We start from the raw sequence: 21,381 nt of genomic DNA, 5'->3' as shown, positions 1-21,381 counted from the left end.
GCATGCTCTGCAAACTTGCTCATCAAGCAAAAAGGAAAGATAGTAGACATATGATTAAGGTATTACATTTTTTTTTATAGGGAAGCTGTGCTATGTTCAGTAAATCAAACACGTTATAACAATAAAATAATTGTTTTGCAACAACAATATGCAGTCAATGCGCTCTGCATCCTGTTTTGCTTCCTGTGCCCGCTGAAAAACCTTACGTCACTGCTTTTTCCTTTAAAAGGGACTATCTGAGGCGTATCTGAGACACAATGCATTCATTATTTGTTCCACTTTCACAGGCCTATTAGAGTGTGAAAGCTCACTCCAAGCTTCTTCCAGGCCTATAACTTACTTCAACAAGTAGATCTCTGTAAGTAGATGATGGCATTTGTCTCATGTTGGACTGCAGTAGGTATGGGCTGGTATGAGGGTCTCACCAAATGATAACCCTGGTTGAGAAACATGATATGATTTGATTGAATGGTGCTCCTTCAGTTATCCACAGGAGAGGCGTGAAAGACAGCTGTAGCAGGTTTTAAATGTCACTTTTTAGGACCTTGGCATACTTTGATACTGATAACCGGTCCCTGTCTAGACTGTGGTCAGATATACTTTCATAGAAATAATGTCTGCTAATGAAGAATATTACTTACAGGCAGGTATGTTACTGTAAGCAAGTCTGCATCTTGCGTTTTACTCCAGTCACTCAGTTGGTGATGACGCTGCTGCCTGCGCTGTTCAATCAAAAACAGCTTTTTATGTGCAGTTTCATGAATTTTTGATGATAGCGTAAACATACCCACGCTGTCATTTTCATTCCTGTTACTGAAACAGCAAGTGTTTTATTGTTAAAGTTTTGGTCTAACAATACTATTTAAATTACCTAAAGAAGAGGAGAACTTATGAAATCAACCAAATGGTCTGTAAGTTGATGTTGTCAAGTACATCTACACCAAAAATGATCTGATTTAATACATGAGCACATACTTATTTTGGCCCGATGAAGGTCCAGGTTCCATAAAAAAAAATAAGAGAAAGTGTTTTAATAGCAATTTTATGATTTAACAACAACATTTACTGTGAACAACATTAAACAAAAAGGTTTGGTCATTTCAATACTGTGATTGCATTTGTTATTTTAGGTCACAACCTTTCACAGGCCTCAACGTTAATCAAGAGACAAAGGAAATACTTTTTTTAGCTCTTAAAATGCTGAAACTGTCTCAACTTCAAATGATACCATTTGAAATCTCTTTCTGTTTGTTCCAACATCAAACTTGACATACTAAAGACTTTGAAGCAGTAACTTTTTAAGCTTTAGTTTAAACCTTGATGCACTAACCTGCCAACTACACTGTAATCAGATGTATTACAAGTGAAACAAGCTCTACTAAAGGAGAGTGTTAGATTCAGGCTAGGGATAAAACAATTACCACTTTTAATGATTACCATGAAAATATTACCAAAGGTTAAATCACACGTGATAATATTGATATTAAACTTTTTCTGATTGTTCATCGAATGCATAATGTCAGATACTAAGTAAAACTGTGACTTTTCATCTAGCAAAGAGCATCAAGTGTAGAAGCCCTTTTTGAAGAGGTGTTTGTCCTCACTAAATGCACGTGTCGTTGTTTTCCTTATTATTTGTATAAATAAATAAATCAAAAGGGCCCAGTAAGAGGTCTTCAGTCAAACATTGTGGAAATGGACTAAAACTTTGAAGGACGCAGTCGAAATCAAGAAACATGGAATTGACATTTGAAACTTCATAACATATGTTTGAATTCAAAATTAGATTGGAAATACTAGGGAGTCAGATTTGCTATAATACCATTAACACACATCATTGGTTGGTCTGTGTACATTGCATCGAGGAACTACTAAGCAGCAGAAACCGCCGCGGGGCTGCAGATATAATCTGATCCAAGCCTGATGCATTAATAAGCAAAAGTCACCAGATTAATATCATTAAAACCTAGTAAAACCCTCAGTGTGAATGAGCTTACCTGGAACACAGCAATCGGCGCACAACTCAGTGTTTCGCAGACGTTTAGACATCCTTAAATCTGGAGGAAATGCCTTCTAAAAGGTGCTGAGCATTAAACGCGTTACCACATTGGTTCCACTGAAGGAAGACGCCTTCCGCGTTAGCTAGACTTAGCTAATAAATAAAATAAAATGAAAAACAACGACCTACTACTTTATTTAGCTGTTGCTAGCCTTAGAGTTTGTGTCACAAGCATGATAACAATTAGCTCTCAATATTTCAAACAAGCTTATCGCCCGCAGTATAGCTGACTAGGCACCCACCTGCCTCGCCAACTAGCCTGCGCCCATTTGTGAGTTTCTCCTCTAGACGGCAGAAGGAGCAGCTGCGACTGTGACCTACTAACGGTGCGTGCTAAGCCCTGAGTCTAGACTGTCAGGAAGCGAAGCTCAGAAAACGATGACACCCACGCCCACTGGTAATAGTCTGGTGTATACTGAATTAATTATCGTCCTTTGCGTTTTTAGACCGATATGTAAGGATAAATGATAAATACAACGCAAAATATTTGGTGGCACACAACCTGTTAGGCGATATTCAGGAAGAGTTAACATAAATTGATGTACCTCTGCACAGGAGGTGAGTTTGATCTATGCACCTTCTGACAGGGTCCAGCAGGGGTCACAATTAACAAAAATAATACAGTACGCTATGTATTTGCGTACATTTTTGAACCTATTAACACGACAGCACTTACATGTAACAACCACTTTAAGAAACAATCAGGTGTTTTACAGGATTTACCTGCAGTCTTTAAAGATTAAAAAGTAGGACAAATGGGAAAAAGCCAAAGGAGATGTACCTTGGCATGTCTTTACAAATAAGCATGAAGTGATATTTCTAGATAATTGGTCAAGCAAATGCCAACATTTTATGCCTATACTCAGATATGTATTCTAGAACTGCACCGCTCAGGGTGGCAGCATGTTGGAGTAAGTTAGGAAAGAGAAATGGAGGTGGTGGAGGAGTATAAATACCTCGGAGTTCACCTGGACAACAGACTGGAGTCAAGATGCAACTATAAAACCTTCTACAAGGAGGGAATGAAACGTCTGGAGATCATTGTACAAAGAAGGATTCTTCATAAAATGAAGAACATTATGGAGAACCCTGAGCATCCTCTTCATAAGACTGTCCTACAACAACAGAGTGTCTTCAGTCAGAGGCTTCTTCAGATCTGCTGTAAGACAGACCGCTACAGGAGATCCTTCCTACCTACAGCCATCAGCATCTACAACAGCTCTTTGAAAAAAACTCCATAATATGAGCTACAACGACATTTAATTTCCATTTGTGAATAATAGAGTATTTTAAAATTTAATTTAACTTATTTGTATAATCACAAAAAAGCTAATGACCTTATGAAAATTTCCGTCTCACATAATTAGTGGTGGTTCTTGAATGTCACCCTCGGTGTGCACCTCTATCTGCTACTCTCATCCCTCTGAGAAGTCAGTTTGATCAAAAAAATGAAAAAATGTCTTAACTTATTACTAACATTAACAAGTTTTTGTACAACTAATGTGCAACGTCACTTTGATTGTCATAACCATACTGGTCATTTTCATATGAAATCCTGGCCACTTGCCTTATTACCTTCTCTGTCACTGTGTCACTTTTCATATTCATCTTTTGCTACTTGCTGCTCATACGCAGTCTGGAAAATGCAGAATTTGATTTGTTGGCTTTGATTAGTTAGAAAAAAAGACAAAAATATCTGTATTTTCTGAATTCTATTCCATGTAACATGTTTAGATTTTGTATCCATCCATCCCCATACATTATGTGGGTTTTACCAACTCTGTATTTGAAGTCTATATCCTCTTTAAAAGATAACAATAAAATAAAAAGAATACCTGCTTTAAATTTATGTCAAACACCTACATTTATAAATTGAAATTAAAATGAGCTAAACTGGGCTTGGACCAGTGGAGTATGGAATAATTTCGTGAAAATGTTTTTAGAGCACAAGCTTTGTGATCATTTATAAAGAGCCAAACCGGAGGCTGGACAGTTTCACTTTTCCAACCTCCCTCCCCTGAAACGTCCATTTTCCGACGACACTTAAACGTCCGTGGGGAAATATGGAAATTATTTATTACATGCAAACACCAACGGATTAAACCGTTATTAGTTTTACTGTAAAAAGGTCATAATATCCTAACATTAAATCGGGTTTAAAGGGAAACCAATTTATTTACGGATGTGTAACACCGGAAGCCTTTGTTTAACCCCCTCCCAACCCCCCGTGCAGACATGAAAATGGTTCAGTCCGCACTGGAACTGTCTATTATTTTCGGTAAAGACGATGCTTGAGGCTGATAAATCCGTCGCTGTGTTACATCAACGACAACAACATATATTCAGGCGAACAAATAAATGACAGTTTTAAAGTGTGATTCGGATGATACCATTAGTACTGTGAGTGTTTTCCTGTGTAGGACACCCCTGTTGTTGTTGCTAGGTGCTGCTCCTGGCACTTCCTTGTTCAAAAGTTTTATTTAGAGGAAGGCTTGAGGGCAGAAGTTAGTCACCGGACTGAGTGTTATTCCTGTTGCCTGCGGTCAAAGCGATGGAGTTATGGCGCACATTTGGTTGTAATTAGCGCGTAGCCGCCACCGTTTCGTTAATGGATGAAATAATCAGACGCTGTCAGCAGTGAAGAACTCCAGAAAGAGGAAGATGTCCACGGCTAGCATTAGCGAAGACATCCGAGGGAAGTTTCCCCTTCATTCCGCAGTTTGGGAGAACGACTACAGGAAACTGGAACAGCAAATAGGATTACAGCAGGTTTGTAGAAACACCAAGTTATTTGCTAACGTCACTAAATGAAAGCAGTGGCTAGTTGCTCGGTGTGTGTGTGTGTGTGTGTGTAGCCTGTTAAAGTAGGCCAGAGGTGTTGACAGATGCTCTGCTGTCACACTAACGTTACCTGATAACTGATCAGCTGACATACTAGCAACTTTAATTAAAAAGTGAAACCCGCATATTATATAGCTTCATTACATACATTTTTGTTCATTTGACGAACATGGCTTACAGCGAATGGATAATTACAGCCTCACAAAATAAGAATATCACATAAAACCAATTTAACATTTAGTTTGAATACAGTTATGGCCTGCAGAAACATGGGGAAAACTGCTGACTTTACAGTTGTCCAGCTGCCATACTAAAGATGCTGGGCTCCTAGTGCTGTATCCAAGCATATTTTTTGGAAAGTTGAGCGGAAGGAAAAACTGTGGTAAAAATGTAAGTACAGGGATAACTGCAGTCTCACAAGCAAGGGCCATTCAATGCATTGACTGCAGCTGCAGTCAGTTCTTAAAGAGCATCCACATAGAGTTGTGTCCATGACATGGGCTATAACTGTTATAAAGCTTGTACGAAGCTCCTTAAGTTTTGTACCAGTCAGCAGACGACCAGCAGCATTTTGGACTAACTGGAGACGATGGATTGAGGACTGGTCCAAGCCAAACTACAAGGAGTTACAGTATTCCAATCTGCAAGTAGCAAACAGATGAATGACATGCTCAGGGACATCAAATGGTACACAGTCCAAGCTGTTTGAGGAGTCATGTCATCTGCTGACGTTGGTCTGCTGTGTTTTATCAAGTTCAAACGCAGCTCCATGCCGGAACATTTTGGAGCACTTTAGACCTTCCTCTCTTGACAAGCTCAGTGGAAATGCAGATTTCATTTTTTTCAGCGGGACTTTGCACCCAAATGTACGACTTACCTGCTTTAATGACCATGCTATCATTGTTCTGGATTGGTCGGTAAACTGGCTTGACCTAAACCCTATACAGAAATTATTTGGCATTGTCAAGAAGAAGGTGAGAGACACCAGGGCAAATAATCCATACTTGCTGAAGGCAACGTTTTATTGCAAATTTGTTGAAATTTTGTTAGTTTAAAGCCTTAATCGTCTAAATCAACAGATATACATTTTTGAAACGTATCACTCTATTTGTAATAATTCTGTATAATCTATGGTTTTTTTGCTTTTTGAACTGAATTGCTGAAATTAAATTAAATTATATTTACTGAGATGCACTGTATTGTAGTCTTTGGCACTACTAACCAATGATTATACGTCAATTACGGACTGACTCAAATGAAAATAAAACAAACTTGTTGCTTGTGTATTGGATGCAGGACTGTATAATTATCAGCCAATGTCTAAATTAAAGGGTGTACAACTGCAGAGGGATGTAATTCTGTCAAATATGTGATCTGTTGTGATCCTCTTAAATGTGCCTATACTGCGTGACATAATTGCTGCACTTGGAATGTTTACTGTATGTTTTTTTGTTTTTGTTTTTTTTTTTCTTCAGGATGACATCGAGGCTGTTGACCCCAGGGGTCGGACACCTTTGCACCTGGCCGTGTCGCTTGGACACCTGGAGTTAGTGAGAGTTCTTCTGAGGCATGGTGCTTCAGTGACAAAAGAAAATGCCAAGACTTGGACAGGTTAGCCTGCTAAATATCAACCAATGCTGTGAAACACTGTGTCTTTCATCTTCTCTTAGATATGAGCTTTTCACATCAGATTCATTGTTATTTTACCTCCTAAATTCCCTCCTCATCTGTTGGTAATGGACCTTCATGTAGATGCTTAACACAATCCCCGCAGTTACAGAAAAACAGTCGCCATCAGCATCACTGAGGTTTTCTAATGGATAACTGCAATACCAGTGGGACCGACACTGATACTTTAACAGGCGTTGTGGTTTCCATGCACTTCTGTGTATCTTTGCAGTGCTGCAGGAAGCCGTCAGCACCGGAGACCCAGAAATGGTTCAGTTAGTGCTTCAGCGTAGAGACTACCTCAAGGCCTCCACTGCTCTGGGAGGAGTTCCTGAGCTGCTGTTGAAGATCAAGGAGGTTTTTCTTCATAGTGTTTTATTAATCAGAATGTTTGTAACTCTGGACGTATTTACTTAAAGAATAAAAATGACCTTGCTTTTATTTCTTCCCAGTCTCCAGACTTTTACATGGAAATGAAGTGGGAATTCACCAGCTGGAGTAAGAGTTTTTGTTGTGTTTTATATTCGTTATAAAGGCACAGCCAAGTTTTCCCTAATGCTCAGGCAGCCAGAGCTCTTTGCATAAAGGCTCCATCAGGTCATTCAGGCAAAACGACATACCTGCGTCTGTTGTTTCTGTTTAGCTAAGAGTGACATTCTTTCCACTGTTTGTGTCGTTGTTTCACAGTACCTCTTCTGTCCCGAATTTGTCCAAGTGATGTCTGTCGCATTTGGAAAAGTGGTGCCTGCCTGCGAGTGGATGCCACCCTTCTGGGTTTCGACAACATGACCTGGATTAGAGGTCGTAGGAGTTACATCTTCAAAGGAGATGGTGTGTGTGTGTGTGTGTGTGTGTGTGTGTGTGTTTAAACTCCTACATATAATAAAGTGTAAAACTGTCTGCTTTGTTTTTTTTTTTTGAGAGATTCCCACGCCGAGCTGATGGAGGTGAACCACGAGGACGGCGTAGTCGACACAGAACGCTTCAACATATCCCAAGAAATGGAAGACGTCACGTTGGAGTCGATGCAGCCAGCAGAACAGGAAGTCGCCAAAAGGTTGACAACACCTATTGTCAACACCTACTTGGACACAAAGGATATTGCTTTTGAAAGGCAAGGAGGTTTTTTTTTCTTGTTGTCATCACTCCCAACTTAAATAGATCTAATGTTCTTTAATCATTCATGTTTGTGGTCCCAACTTAGGGATTTTTTAGCAAGTTTAATATTCATCTCATGGTTACAATTTTCAAATGTCTGTAGTATTTATTTGTCTTATCTGTGTGTTAAATGGACTGAATGAGTGGATATAGTAACACAACCACCCACTAAAGTATTCGTACTCTTTAAACTTTTCCACATTTTGTGATTTCACAACCAGAAACATCAATGTATTTCATTGGCATTTTACATGAAAGCCCAACACAAAGTAGTGGATAATTGTGAAGAGTATAATGATACACTGTTTTCGTACACTTTTCAAATCTGAAAAGTGCGGAGATTTGCAAACCACCTTGCACTGCAATTGCAGCAGTCTTTTGGGGGATGTCTCTTCTAGCTCTGCACATCTAAAGACTGTTTTTTTGCCCATTCTTTGCAAAACACCTCAAGCTTAGCCAGATTGAATGGAGGACATCTTTGAAAATCAGTTTTCAAGTCTTTTTATTCAGTGTGGGTCTAAACTTTGACTAGGCTGTTCTAACACGTGAAGAAGGTTTGATCATTGTAGCTCTGACTTTTTTTTAGGTTCGCTGTTGTGCTAGAAGGTGAACCTCTGCCCCATGTCTCTTGCACCCTCTAACAGGTTGTCTTCCAGGACTGCCTTGTTTTTAGATCCATCCATCCTTCTATCATCTGACCAGTTTTCTTGTCCCTGCTGAAGAAAGAAATCCCCACAGCAGGATGCTGCCACCACCAATTGTCACAATGGGGATGGTGTGTCCAGTGTGATGTGCAGCCTTGGTTTTCCTCAACTTACAGCCAATTGCATGTAGGCCAAAAACTTTGATTTTCGTGTCCTCTGCCCAGAGCATCTTCTTCCACGTTTGCTCTGTCATCTACAGGGCTTTTAGCAAACAAGACTTCTCATGTTTGTCTTTCTGCAATTCTTTTATTCTTGCCATGTTTGTGGAGTGCATGACAAATAGGTGGCCTGTCAACAGATTCTTCCACCTGAACTGTGAATCTCTGCAGCTCCTCCAGAGTGCCCATGGGCCTCCTGGCTGCTTCTCTGATTTGAATCTCTCCTGTCCTTCCCTGTCAGTTTAGGTAGATGACCATGTTTTAAAGGGTTGAAATTGAAGTTCTCTCATTTTCAAACGGTGGATTGAACAGGGCTCTGTGAGATTTTTGTTTTATGCCCTAACCTTACTTTAAACTTCTCCACAACGTTATCTCTGACCTGTCTGCTGTGCTCCTTGGTCTTCATGATGCTGTTTGTTCACTGATGTTCTCTAACAAACCTCTGAGGCCTTCACAGAACAGTTGGATTTAACCTGAGATTAAATCTTTTTTTCTTATACATAGGTGGACTCTATTTACTAATTAGACGACTCCTTAAGATAAATTGGTGGCACTTTTCGTTGTCCGATGAGCTAACCCCTCCCTCCTACTTCCCCATGTCTAAAGGGATTGCTCAATCCAGCTCTCCATCCAACGGGTCCGGACTTCCCTAAACCTGAAAGGTCTTACTAAGCAGGTTTACTGAAAGTTCTGTTTAATCTGGTGTCGGGAAATGACTCGCCTAGCCTCTGACAGCCTTCATACAAAAGTCTCGCCCTTCTTCAACTGGAGGTCTGGACGACTGAGTAGCCTATCACAGTCATCCACACTTTCAACAGTCACTTTTGTTCACGGCTGCTCATTCCCTAATTTACAACTGGCTCTTGGTATATGGGCAAGGTTAATTTTAGTAGCTCAGCACGAGCCCCAAGGGCGCTGTTTTAACAAACTTGGCTAAGGCAACCTATAAAAACCTCCTAAAATATCTTGGAACCAGGCAACAAGACTTTTTACCACCAATGAAAAACCAAAATACTGTGACTCAAATAATTGAATGTCCACGATTTAACTAGAATTGTATATACTTTCTTTAATTAGTAATGCTTTTGCAGGGGTCAGTAACAGCTTAAATTCGGCAACACAAAATAATTTCAATAATAGAAATGAATCAATCAACTCAACCTGTCTTTCCCTGATGCTGAAACTAGTGAGTTTGGAGAGGCTTTGAAGACGGAGGTTCATCCATGCACCTGATGGAGAAGATTCTTCTGGTAACATCAAGTGGTTTCTTGAAGGGAATACGACTTAATCTTCAGTTTTCTTCCTTTAAGTGTCAGGCACTGATGCTCCAGGTTTCGATGGTTAAACAGAAACTTTGTTGTCATATGTCTCCGAAGACAGTAGTTTCCAGAAGCTGAAGAGTTGAAGGAAACCCGGAGACATAAATGAGGTTGATTCAGGACTTCTAGAAGCCTGAAACTTAGAGCAATCAGCTGTTCACCGATCAAGTTCACTTCTGTTGTCTGGATAAAAAGGCTTTAGATGAAATCAGATTCTTAATCTTGAGGCACAGTCCTTTCTGGGGAACACAGGTTAATCCTCTTTTTAATGCAGTCGATCAGTGGGGCTGTGTCTCTGGTCCTTTTCCATCTGAGCTTCTTTTCTCCGTCCGATCTTGTTCGCTGGTCTTCTGCGAGGAAACAACTGCAGTTCCCTCCTTCAGCATTGCTTTTATAGTGCCGATGCTTTCATCAGTCAGCCCTTTGTTAGGCTTCTCAGTTATTGCTCAATACTTAGTCATGGTCATCGTGACTTTCTGGTTCTGTTTTTCGGCCTTGGAGGTGCCGGTAATAGCCACGCAGCTGGCTGTAGACTCCTCCTCCCTTCCTTGCGCTGGCCTTCAAAGGATTCGCTGTCAGCATGCAGCTGGCTCTCGTCACCCCTTGTCATCCTACAGTCCTCTCCCTAATCTGCTCAGTCTTAAACTTTACACAGTATTACACATTCCACTCTCAGCTTTCTGCATTTACTCTAAAACACAGTTGCAAAACATCACTTCATTCTTTTTATTCATACATTACAACTGACCAACATTATATCTCTTTCATATATAGCTGATTGAGAGTTTCAAACCTCAATGTGTTTTACTTTAATTATCAGTCCTTGACCATATTTCAATCATACATCTTTTAACTTGATTATCAAAGATTACTAATTTCATTTAATACTTGTAAAAGAATGGAAAATCATCATAATTTCTTTGGAAACACTTGTTTATATTTCTGAAAAAGATAAGACGGATAAAAAGTGGCTCCTCACAGGCCTCTCCAGTCTCTCAGTCCCAGAATATGAGAATATGCTTGTTTCACTCTCTACTGCTTTAACTGTGTATTTTAATAATTATTCCATGGATTACACATAAGGGTATTTATTGTAATTTTTATGGAGTTAACTGTGAGCAGTTACTAAATGTTCCATAGATTACATGAAAAGATCTCACCTTATTTTGACACACTGTATTTTATTTAGGGGTAGCAGAGTAAAGATTTGAAAACCATGAGCTATTTTTAATTATGCAGTACTTTTGGTTGGTCTCTCACATACAATCCAGAAAAAATACATTAAAGTCTGCTCCATCTCAGTTGTTTATAATTTATAAGACTTAAAAGATCGTTCTAAAATGACAAAAATATCCGTCATGTTGTCTTGTTTTCTTAAATAGCTGTTTTCTTCCAACAGATGCAAGTCTGGGATTTTGGGCTGGAGAACTGACAAAACAGAAGTGGTCAATGGGTTTGAAGCAAAGGTTAGAAACAGTTATAGAACTGCCATTTAAAAACAAAAACTCAATTTCCACCAGCACCTGTGCAGCCAGCCTGAATGATACTAACATTCAGTTTATTCATTTTTTTCCTTCAGGTTTTCAGTGTGAACAACGTAAACGTGGTCATCAGGACGAGGACGGAGCATTTAACAGACGAGGAGAAAGCCAGGATTAAAAGTAGGTTGAGAACATTTGTTTTACTTGATATTTGTTTCTCCTGACTTATAAAATGACACGTAACGTTTCTATTCAAAGGTGAAAGGAATGTTTTAGAGTCTTTGCTGGGGACTGTGGAGCAGCACATAAGTGCACAGGGGGTAAGATGTGCATTTCAGTGTCGATTAAAGATCAAACCATTTGTTTCGCCCACAGTTAATGGCTCATTTTAGACGGTTGCTTCGATTTGCAGAACTTAACTCTGGAGTATGCCACAGCCACAAACCCCACCGCAATCACTCCAGAGGAATATTTTAATCCCGACTTTGACCTGGGTAACAGAGACATCGGCCGTCCCATTGAACTGACTATTCGAACGCAGAAGTAAGAAAAAATGTCCGTTTTAGGTTTTTTTTTTTTCTGTGCTGTCTTCATCATTTAGGGAGCATATACCATGAATGTCTTCTGTAATATTGCTTCAAATAGGTTCAAAGGAACACTGTGGATGAGTGAGGAGCATCCTCTGTCCCTGGTGGAGCAGGTGACCCCCATCATTGACCTCATGGCACGAACCAGTTCCCATTTTGCACGATTGAGAGACTTTGTAACCCTTAAGTTTCCCCCTGGATTTCCAGTTAAAATAGGTATAAGTCAAGACCTGCGATTTTTATTTTTAAATAAAAGTAACATTTTAAAGAAACATAGTTTTTCTTTTCTTCTCAGAGATTCCCCTGTTTCATGTGCTGAATGCCAGGATTACATTTGGTAATGTGAACAAATGTCGCACCGAAGAGGAGGCAGCATCTCCGGAAGAAAACGACGCAGCTGCAGGTAGCGATGCATCCAGAACATTTGCCGTCTTAAAAGCCACCTCCGTGTGTGTCTAATTCCTTAGCACCTTGTTCTCTTTTCGGTTCTGCTCCCCCTCCCACAGCTCCAACTCCATTTCAGGTATGCCCCTCAGTGTTCGAGGTACCTCAGAGTTATCACCGCAGAGGGGTCAGCCGCCACGTGCCAATGTCCAACAATGATGACGACCTTCTGCAGTATGCCATCCATCAGAGCCTCCTCGACTCTCAAAGAGGCTCAGGCCAGGTCAGAGCTTTCCTGGATTCTACTTGATGCAAAAAGTAGTGCATCATATTTTCCACAGCTTTATTTCCCAATGCTCTGCTTCCTCCTTTCTAAATGCCCCTGTTATTTGTGTGTTTCTAGGAGGAGAGCTGGAGTGATGCTAATGGAGAACTTCCACAGGCAATGACAGGCAGCCAGAGCGACAGGTAGGTCCAGGTTTTTAGTTTAATACATCACCTTGCAAAAGCATGCATGCATTTTTATACAAACAGAAATCTGAAAATGTGGCACGCATTTGTATTTAGCCTCCTTTACTCTGATACCCCTAAATAAAATCCAGCACAGACTGCTACCATCCAAGTCTACATGTGTGTAATTTAACCTCAGCTGCTCTGTCAAGACACTAGGACAAGTTTGTTTAAAAGCATATCCTAAATTTCGTACATGTCCCAGAGCGCTGTTCAATCATCATCTGAAAATGGAAGAAAATCGTGTTTGCAGTTTCCCACCGGACATGTAGGGGACACCGCAAACATGTCCATCAGAGCAATGAGAGCAAAATGAAGCTTTTTGGCCTACAAGCAAAATGCTATATGTGGTGAAAACTAACACTGCACTTCACTCTGAACACACCACACCATCCCCATGGTGAACATGGTGGTGGGAGTATCATACTGTGAGGCTGGTTTTCTTCAGCAAGGGCAGAGAAGCTGGTCAGGGTTGATGGGAAGATAGATGGAGCTAAATACAGAGCAATGCTGGAAGAAACCTGTTAGTGCTGCAGAATTGAGGTACTTTTGCAAAGAGAAGCTAGTAAAACACATCTCAGGAGCTAGATGTGCAAAGCTGGTAGAGTCGTCTACTGAAAGGCTTTGAGCTGGAGCTGAAGCAAAAGGAGGGCTGAATTCAAATGTCCCCTAAAATAATATTTTATGTGCAAACCAAAAATAATGAAAACCATGTTTCCTTTCCCTTCCATTTCACAATTATCAATTTCTTTGTGTTGGTTTGTCACATCAAAACCCCAATAAAATACATTAAACAAAGTTGGTAAAGTTAAAGGGATATGGTTCTCTTCAGTAAGCGTTTAGAAGGTTATGTATATTCATGGTCAGATGTCATTAAGAGCAACCATAGGGATGAATCTCACTTCATTTTTTTTCAATGTCATTCCAGAAGTATCCCAGAGGGGGTGCTGGTCGACTTTGGAGACAACGTCAGCCCCGCTAGCTCTCCTTCCACTTCCAGCCAGGACTCAGACCTACGCCTGGCCATGGAGCTCTCTGCTCAAGCTCAAGAAGAGGAGGAGAAGATGAGGAAGCAGGAGGAGGAGGAGCTGGAGCGGATATTGCAGCTATCGCTCACTGAGAAGTGAAAAGGGAGAAAGAGGGAATTTTAAAACAACTTTCCTGGAACCAGAAGCAACCACCACACCTCAGATTTTCCTTCCTAACCTCTCTAAATCCACCTATGCAACCACAGATTTATGTTTTTACTGTAACAGGCAATAAAAACTCTTCATTATTTTCCAAAACATACGGTATTTTTGATAAGAATGTACGCTTTCCTATATTCCTATTTTGGTCTTAGTTAATTCAGCCTGTTGAGGTCATTTAGAGTGATTTTATTTCTTTCAGATTCAGACTCACAGCAGCATTCACATGTATTAATCATATTTTTTATTAACATGCAACCTCTGATTTGTTTTTTTGTTTTTTTTTTATCTTGGCACATTACATTTTTCTGTTTGAGTGTTATTGCAAAGTCTTCCTACAGAGTCACTGCTTACAGAAATCTTGGGCTCATTGAATAAGAAAAATCTCAGGGTTCCAACTTTATAGATTTTTTTTTTTGTCCAACATGTTGGATTTATTTATGAGTTTCAGAACAATTATAGCCTGTTAAATGTTTGATACAAAATGGTACTATTCATGCATATCACGCAGTTGTAAAACAGAGTAGAGTGGTGGGTTCATGAAGCCATTTATGAATGCATTTTGATGTACTTTGTGAATGTACAGGTCTGCAGGTGGTTAAACAAAAGCATGTTGCTGTAGAAGATGGTTTTTTTTCAAGTATCTGCATGGTGACAAATCTGTGCTGCAGCCAGGCCTAAACTTCACTCGAGGTAATAAAGAACTTATTTTTGTAACCTGTCACTGATCAGCTTCGCCTCTCTTCATAAATACAGTAGCAGAGACCGGTCTCATCTGTGAGTCGAGTTGCCGTATGTCATGGAAACCGATGTAGCAGAGTTTTCCTTCTCCAGCCACGAACAACTGGTGAAATTACAGACTCCAGCGTGATTAACAGTAGTAGCTTCAGCATGTGCCATGGATCGCTTTGCTTTCGTAATGCCTGTGGGGTTGAGGTGTGGTGGAGAATTTCTGTTGAGGTTTTTTAAGATTTTTTTTTTTTTTATTTTAACTCTGATGATGCTTCATTTGTACCAGAGTGAAGCAGATTAACATGATTTAACCACTATAGCTGATTTCACTGATGGCCAACAACGTTTTAAAGGTCCCCATTGTTGCTGTGGCTCCATTAGGAGCTTCATCTCAGCATCTAACTGTAATGGATCAAGTTGCCTAACTGGTGAGCAGTCAACTTTATGAAGGCGAGCTAAAGTTAATATAATGCAGATCTTTGCAGTGCTATGTTTAAGCAAAGATGGTTTTTTAATGATAAAGTTTTTAAGAGAATGTCTGAAAATGTTTTAAAGATTTTCTAAAATAAATGCACTTTATTTCCATGGGGACAAACCGTGTTCAAGTCATTTTTTTACCTAAGTTAAAAAGGCTATGCATTTTGATGAGAAAACATAACAAGATTGGTCTTATCAGGAAATAAAGGTTTTATTTTGTTTTATATTTTGCAAGTTTTTCTTCATGAAACTCATTCCCACAAAAGGCTAAGCTTAACAATAGTCATATTTATATTAAACATCTTCTAACAGTGTGAGGCACAAGTCCTTACAGCAGTATTCCCTGGAACATTTTCATATTTAATCTTGCTACAACCACAGAATTTATGGGGGATTTTATGTGAGAGACCAAGACAAAGTGGTACATAAATGGTGAAGAATGGTTTATAACTTTATTACAAATATTTGAAAAGTCTCAGGCCTGGCAAAGACAGCATTAATCAGTGATGCAGCAATCTGACCTATGGTAACTGTAAAGGACCTGCAAACACCAACAGCTCAGGTGGAAGAATCTGTCAAAGGGACAACTAGGGATCGTGCACTCCACAGATCTGACCTTTAGGGAAGAGTAGCAAGAACTTGACCTTTAGGCCAACACGAAACCCTATGTGTGGTGGAAAACTAACAATGTACATCCACCTGAACATACCATTTCCAAGGTGAAACATGATTTCACCGAATAATCTCAGGCAAATCAAAGATAAAGGAAGTAATCTTAAATTAGTTTGATTTATTGTAATTTATCTTATTTCAAAGAATTTAACTTTTGATGTTTTCTTTTTTCTTAGTGGAAGATCTCATGTCGAGCTAAGTTTCGATAATCATATTTCATACTCGATAAGGAAAAACATCTAGAAACTCCAAAATTTTTCTATACTTACCCAGAAAAAGGTTAAAAACTAAATAAATAAATAAATTTTTCAGGCTTTTATTCATTAAACAGATTAAAAACTTTACTGGAATGACAGCGGGAGCCAGACAGCAGAAAATGTGACCCCATGCATTTATAGTTGCCTAGCAAACCAGTTGTCAAAATTCATTGGTCAAAATATCTGTTTAGAGTTGACATGACCTTTAGACTTGCTAGTCCTATAGAAAAATATTACTTAAATTGAATTTCTTCGAATGCACTTAGTTTCAAAGCCTTTTATTAGCAAATCAATGACAGAAGCTTATATTAGGTCACCAGTATAAAGGCAGAGCTACACCAGGGTCTTGTAATGATGGTTTCAAAAACCTCAAAAGCTCTTAGTCCTATCACTCATACAGTTCACCTTTTAATGAGACAGCAGGGAAAGAAAGTACAGGTGTGAGTTTTTCTCAGGCCGCATGGAGCATAGAGTAATGCAACATTCCCCTTCCCCCACATGTTGCTGTGCAATGTCAGTCAGCTGGCAAGAAGTGCGCTATTCAGAGTAGAACACCTGAAAGATAAATGTGGGGGAAAAAAGTATGTTTATTCAATATAAACATAATAAATCAAATGAACATAAATACATTTTATATATAATATTATTACAGCTAAAATAATCCATAGGTTACATTGTTTTCCAGCAGTAGGAGAATCTCACAAAGACCCGTGACTAGTTAGTATTCCTGAGAACTGACCACAGTTTGCTCAATAGGAGTGAGATCTGGAGGGTTTTCTGGCCACAGGTCCAAATCTTCAACATCATGATCTGAGCCACTTCATAATCACTTCTACCTTGTGTCACGGTGCTCCGTCATGCTGGAAAATACACTGATCATCAGCAGAGTGTGCCTGGTTTGTTGGAAGAATCTTCTCCGGGAGGACATTTTGATACCAATTTTCAGTCATGGAGTTGTCCTTGGGTAGAACAGTGAGGGAGCCAACTCCCCTGGATAAGAAGCAGCCGCACATAGATTGCATCAGGATCTATCGCTGCTTGCACAATATACAGCTCAGAATAACACTCTGTTTAACTACCATTTTCTTCTCTAGACAAATTATTTTCCAGATTTCATAGACAAGATGGATACATTGGAGAAAATAACTTTGCACCAGTCGTGTGCAGTCCACTTATCGTACTTCCTGCAGAAAACCAGTCTCTCCTTGATGTTTTCTTTGGATAGAAGCAGCTTATTTACAGCCATACTTGTCACAAGACCATTGTCCGACAGTCTTGCCTAAAAGTGTGCACATACGTGCTTACATTAACCTGCTGCCAATTTTGAGCAAGCCATGCCCTGGTGGCAACACCGTCCTGTAGCACACTCTTCAGGAGGAGGGCATCCTGATCTTGGAGGTTCTTGGGCTTTCTTTGCTGCAATTGAACCTGTCAACTTGAACTTGTTGATAATGCTGAAAACTATTCTTTCAGGCGTTGATCAGGCACTGAAAATTGCGCTGAATTTGCTTTCAAATACTTGAAAGCAGTTTCCTTGCATGTGAGCCCGTTTTGATGCCGAGTGATGATGCCTTCCACGTTCTCTTAAAATGGGCAGATAATCTGTCAGGTGCATATAATCTTTCATTGCTATCTGCAAATTGATGGATAATTGATCATTTTTAGCTGTTCAGCTGCAGCATACTTTAACTGAGGCCTTCAGTTAGAGAGGTGTTGATGCCCAGTTGTGCTGCCCACTGCTGGTTTCTACTCGCATTGCAGCTTCAACCACAAGATTTGTCTTATGTTTCAGTCCAGATTTAGCGACGAGCCAGAGGTTTGTAGACACAGACAGCCATGATGATCATCATCAGCAGCAGGACAGCGAGGACACTCCCCAACGTTACTGTGAAGAAGCAAAACACACCCAGAGATCAGCTGCGACGCCTCATACCTCTCCACAGGATGGTGCAATGATCAATATTAGGACAATAGGACAAAAACATAAAAACCAAACAGCGGCCCAAATGGCAGAGTTCCAGTCACAGTTAAACATCAGGTCTCACCTAAGTTCTGTTTCTGCAGGACCACATAAGGCCTCTGAGTCAGGTTGAAGTCGTCCTGAGCGCTGATTATCACACTAAAGCACAATATTACAGCCTGTGGGATGAGATGCCGCATCATGTTGTTCATGTATGGAGGATGAGGATGAGGAGAGACGTTCTTCTTCCGCTTCATCAGGGTCCTAAAGACACTGGATTATTGCGCTGGTATTCGTCATGTGACAAAATTAGGACACCCCAATAAATGTTCAGTTTTGTTGAAAAAGAAAAGTCAAATCTCGTTTTTTCTTTTCACAGGAGAAGAAAATGGTCAAATTTCACAAAAATGTTTGCAAAATGTACTCATTTAAACAACAAAATGATTTCACAAAAATGCTTGCAAAATGTACTCATTTAAACAACAAAATGATTTCACAAAAATGCTTGCAAAATGTACTCATTTAAACAACAAAATGAACAAAAATGTTTCTTGTCAGCGTCTCCCACTCCGACATCAGTGTGAGCAAACTTTGCTCCACTCCTCATTTCCAGCTATGAGATGTTTGAGAGGTATCTTTCATGTTCAGCCCAGGGTTTAATTAGAGGACCTACATAAAGAAAACAACAGACCAAATTCATTCTAGTTATACAGAAATCATCAATCAATAAAAGTAATGCCAATGCAATCCAATGTCCCTTTGGTTATTTAAGTTTTGCAGATGTTCCTCCACAGCTTCCCTTCACAACAGACTGGACTTTGACTAGGCCAACAGGTGGCTGCAATTGCCAACTTGAACATGAACTCTAACCTCCTGCTTTTATAGAGGTAGTCTTTCTGATGACGTGTAAATCCAAGAATGGCACTGAAAAAGGATGTACTTTCTTTTTGATTATGACTGCATTTGTGTGTCTTTTTCCATAAATAGGACTAAAAAACAGGTGGTCCCCTATATATCGATCATCAGTTTGTAGGAAAAAGAGAAATAATTGTTTCATTTAAACTGCTTTGACTTTACTGTAATCATCCACACAGTAGATTAAAGACGGTAAGTTTTTCCTTAATCTTCAACATTTATTTACTCAATGCACAATGCCACTTAAATATAAAACAATGATTTCCAGCAGTTTATTAATTAGTATTTTTCTATATTCATGGATTAAAGAAAAGCCAGCTTTAAACTATGATGTAAGCCCATCCCAGGCCTATGTTCAACTTTTCCTCTGCAGACCACGTGAGACCTCCATGCCTTTCGTTCTTCATAAGAACATAGCTTTAAATAAAACAATTCTGATTATGTGTGATATCTTTTTACATTAGGTGGGTGCATTGACATTAATCCAGTTTCTGCATTCATAACCAGAAGTTCAAAGTGAACTATTTACATTCATACATGATACAGAAAAACATTAAATGGCACAGAAAAATTGGATCTTTGTTTATTTGTGACATAAATGCCTGCAGAAAAAAACATTATTTGCTGCCCTTCCAGCATCCATAAGTCTCTGCCTCACAATATGGGTTGAAACACTCATGACTGCCTGCTGCCATTCCTGAGCAAGCTCTGTACTGGTGGAAGCCTGATCCTGATTAGTTGAATCCTCTTCAGCAGTCCTGGCACTTGCTTGTCTTTCTCGAGCATTCTGAGGTTTTTATCGTAGCAACTGAACCTCTCTTCTTGAAGTTATTGATGATTATATAAAAGGCTAAGGTGTAACCTTAGTAGCAGTGATGTCCTTGCCTGTGAGGCCATTTTGATGCCAAGAGAAGATGACAGCACGTGTTTCATTGGAAGTAACAATGGCTGAAAAAGCAAGATTTCAAGCATCACTTCCTTTTAAAGCAACTGTTCTGCTCCTCTGATTTAGTGTGGCTGACCGAGTGATGCCAGCTGTCCTGTCCTCTGTAACACTTTCCACTGAGCTAATGATACGATCATAGAAATGCTGCCAGCAAGTAATTGTGCTACAGCTCAGACACAGTGCAAATGAGTTTACCTCATTTTGCATTGACTTCTATTAACTTTTCAATTACCTGCATTGCATCTCATCAAACTGTTTCAAAGTCAGATTTAAATTAATTAAAATTTCCAGCATGACTCATTCAATAACTGATTCTAACCATGTTTTCTGGAATGAACTTTAAATGTTTACAGGTTTATGTAACCTAAGCCCCCAGAGTTATTTTTTCTGTTGTTGGGGCCTTAAAAAATAAAGTGTTACACTTCTATTGAGCTCTATGAGTTTTCATATGTTTAAACCCAAATAGTTACAAGTTCAGTATTAATCCATATAGTATTTTGAACTGTGATTTAAATAAAAAGTTTCAAACCAAAAATGTTATTTTACAATTTTTAGGCTGTTTATAAACCAGGGATTTATCCACTGGTATTTCATAAGTAAAAAACATGTGGTATCACAATAAGATACTTCGTGAAACTTACAGGTTGCTTTTTTAAACATACTTTGTACTCTCTGGAACTTCCTAAGGACTTTTCAAGAGCTTTCCTGAAATGTGCCAAGTACTATCTGGAACTTGACTGGTATATTCCTGGAGCTTTCCCTGAGCTTAATGGGTACTGTCCTGCAACCTGCTGGGTACTTTCAGGAACTAGGCTGTATTTTGAAGTGGTTTTTAATAGGGTACATTCCTGGGACTTAAATGATACCTTCTTGCAGTTTTCAGGAAACTTACTGGGTACTTTTAAGAAACTAGGCTGTACTGGACCTGACATAATGCAATCTTTCCTGGAGCTTAGGTGTTACTTTCTTGGTACTAACTGGGGTTCTTCAACAGAACTATTGTATTAGATCACCTATGAATGGGTTGTTTCCATAAAGTACCAGGAATTTTCCTGAAAAGAAACAATTAAGATTAGGAAAAGTACCCATTAATGTCCATGAAAGTAGCCTTTAGGTCCCAGGAATGTATCCTGGTGAGTTTTGGGAAAGTAACCAGTAAGTTCCAAGAAAGTGCCTTGAAAAGAAATCTGAGAGTTATCTCTAAGACTTGGAAAAGTAACTAATACGTCAAATGAAAGTTTCAGCAAAGTACCTTGTAGTACCTTGCTTTTGGACAGCAAGTTTCCAAAAGCAACCACCTGTCAGCATATTCTGACTACAAATGGCAGAGGTAAACTAAAAGTATATTCATTAATTTGAGAACATT

At 39.4% G+C, this 21,381-nt stretch overlaps 2 protein-coding genes and 1 long non-coding RNA gene across 12 annotated transcripts in view; 1 reads left to right on the top strand and 2 right to left on the bottom strand.

Moving 5' to 3' along the window:
- git2a (G protein-coupled receptor kinase interacting ArfGAP 2a) overlaps positions 1-2,395 on the bottom strand; it is a 36,097-nt gene extending 33,702 nt beyond the window's left edge. For 2 of the 10 annotated variants that reach the window (XM_047382715.1, XM_047382724.1), the window contains exon 1: positions 1,998-2,395. In XM_047382715.1, the coding sequence (XP_047238671.1) occupies positions 1,998-2,049 (52 nt within the window). In that variant the 5' untranslated portion in view covers positions 2,050-2,395. The remainder of the gene's footprint in view (positions 1-1,997) is intronic. The other 8 variants (XM_047382717.1, XM_047382720.1, XM_047382718.1 and 5 more) reach the window with 5 other exon arrangements.
- A 1,921-nt stretch (positions 2,396-4,316) lies between these two features.
- ankrd13a (ankyrin repeat domain 13A) lies at positions 4,317-14,780 on the top strand. The gene is made up of 15 exons (XM_047381655.1): positions 4,317-4,828; positions 6,376-6,511; positions 6,801-6,925; positions 7,021-7,066; positions 7,256-7,399; positions 7,493-7,682; positions 11,307-11,373; positions 11,487-11,568; positions 11,647-11,708; positions 11,801-11,931; positions 12,034-12,191; positions 12,271-12,378; positions 12,482-12,642; positions 12,763-12,827; positions 13,798-14,780. Exons 1-15 carry the CDS (start codon positions 4,721-4,723, stop codon positions 13,994-13,996), a joined length of 1,782 nt encoding a protein of 593 aa, XP_047237611.1. The 5' UTR covers positions 4,317-4,720; the 3' UTR covers positions 13,997-14,780.
- A 1,676-nt stretch (positions 14,781-16,456) lies between these two features.
- On the bottom strand, positions 16,457-18,411 carry LOC124877971. Its single transcript, XR_007040637.1, has 2 exons — positions 18,240-18,411; positions 16,457-18,079 (listed from the first exon to the last, which is right to left on the bottom strand). It is a non-coding gene; the product is annotated as an uncharacterized LOC124877971 (long non-coding RNA).
- Between the last annotated feature and the right edge of the window lie 2,970 nt (positions 18,412-21,381).

This window comes from Girardinichthys multiradiatus, chromosome 12, assembly GCF_021462225.1.
Source record: "Girardinichthys multiradiatus isolate DD_20200921_A chromosome 12, DD_fGirMul_XY1, whole genome shotgun sequence".
Classification (NCBI taxonomy): domain Eukaryota; kingdom Metazoa; phylum Chordata; class Actinopteri; order Cyprinodontiformes; family Goodeidae; genus Girardinichthys; species Girardinichthys multiradiatus.
Note: the sequence above shows the minus strand (reverse complement) of the source record. Positions and strands in the feature narration are given on the sequence as shown.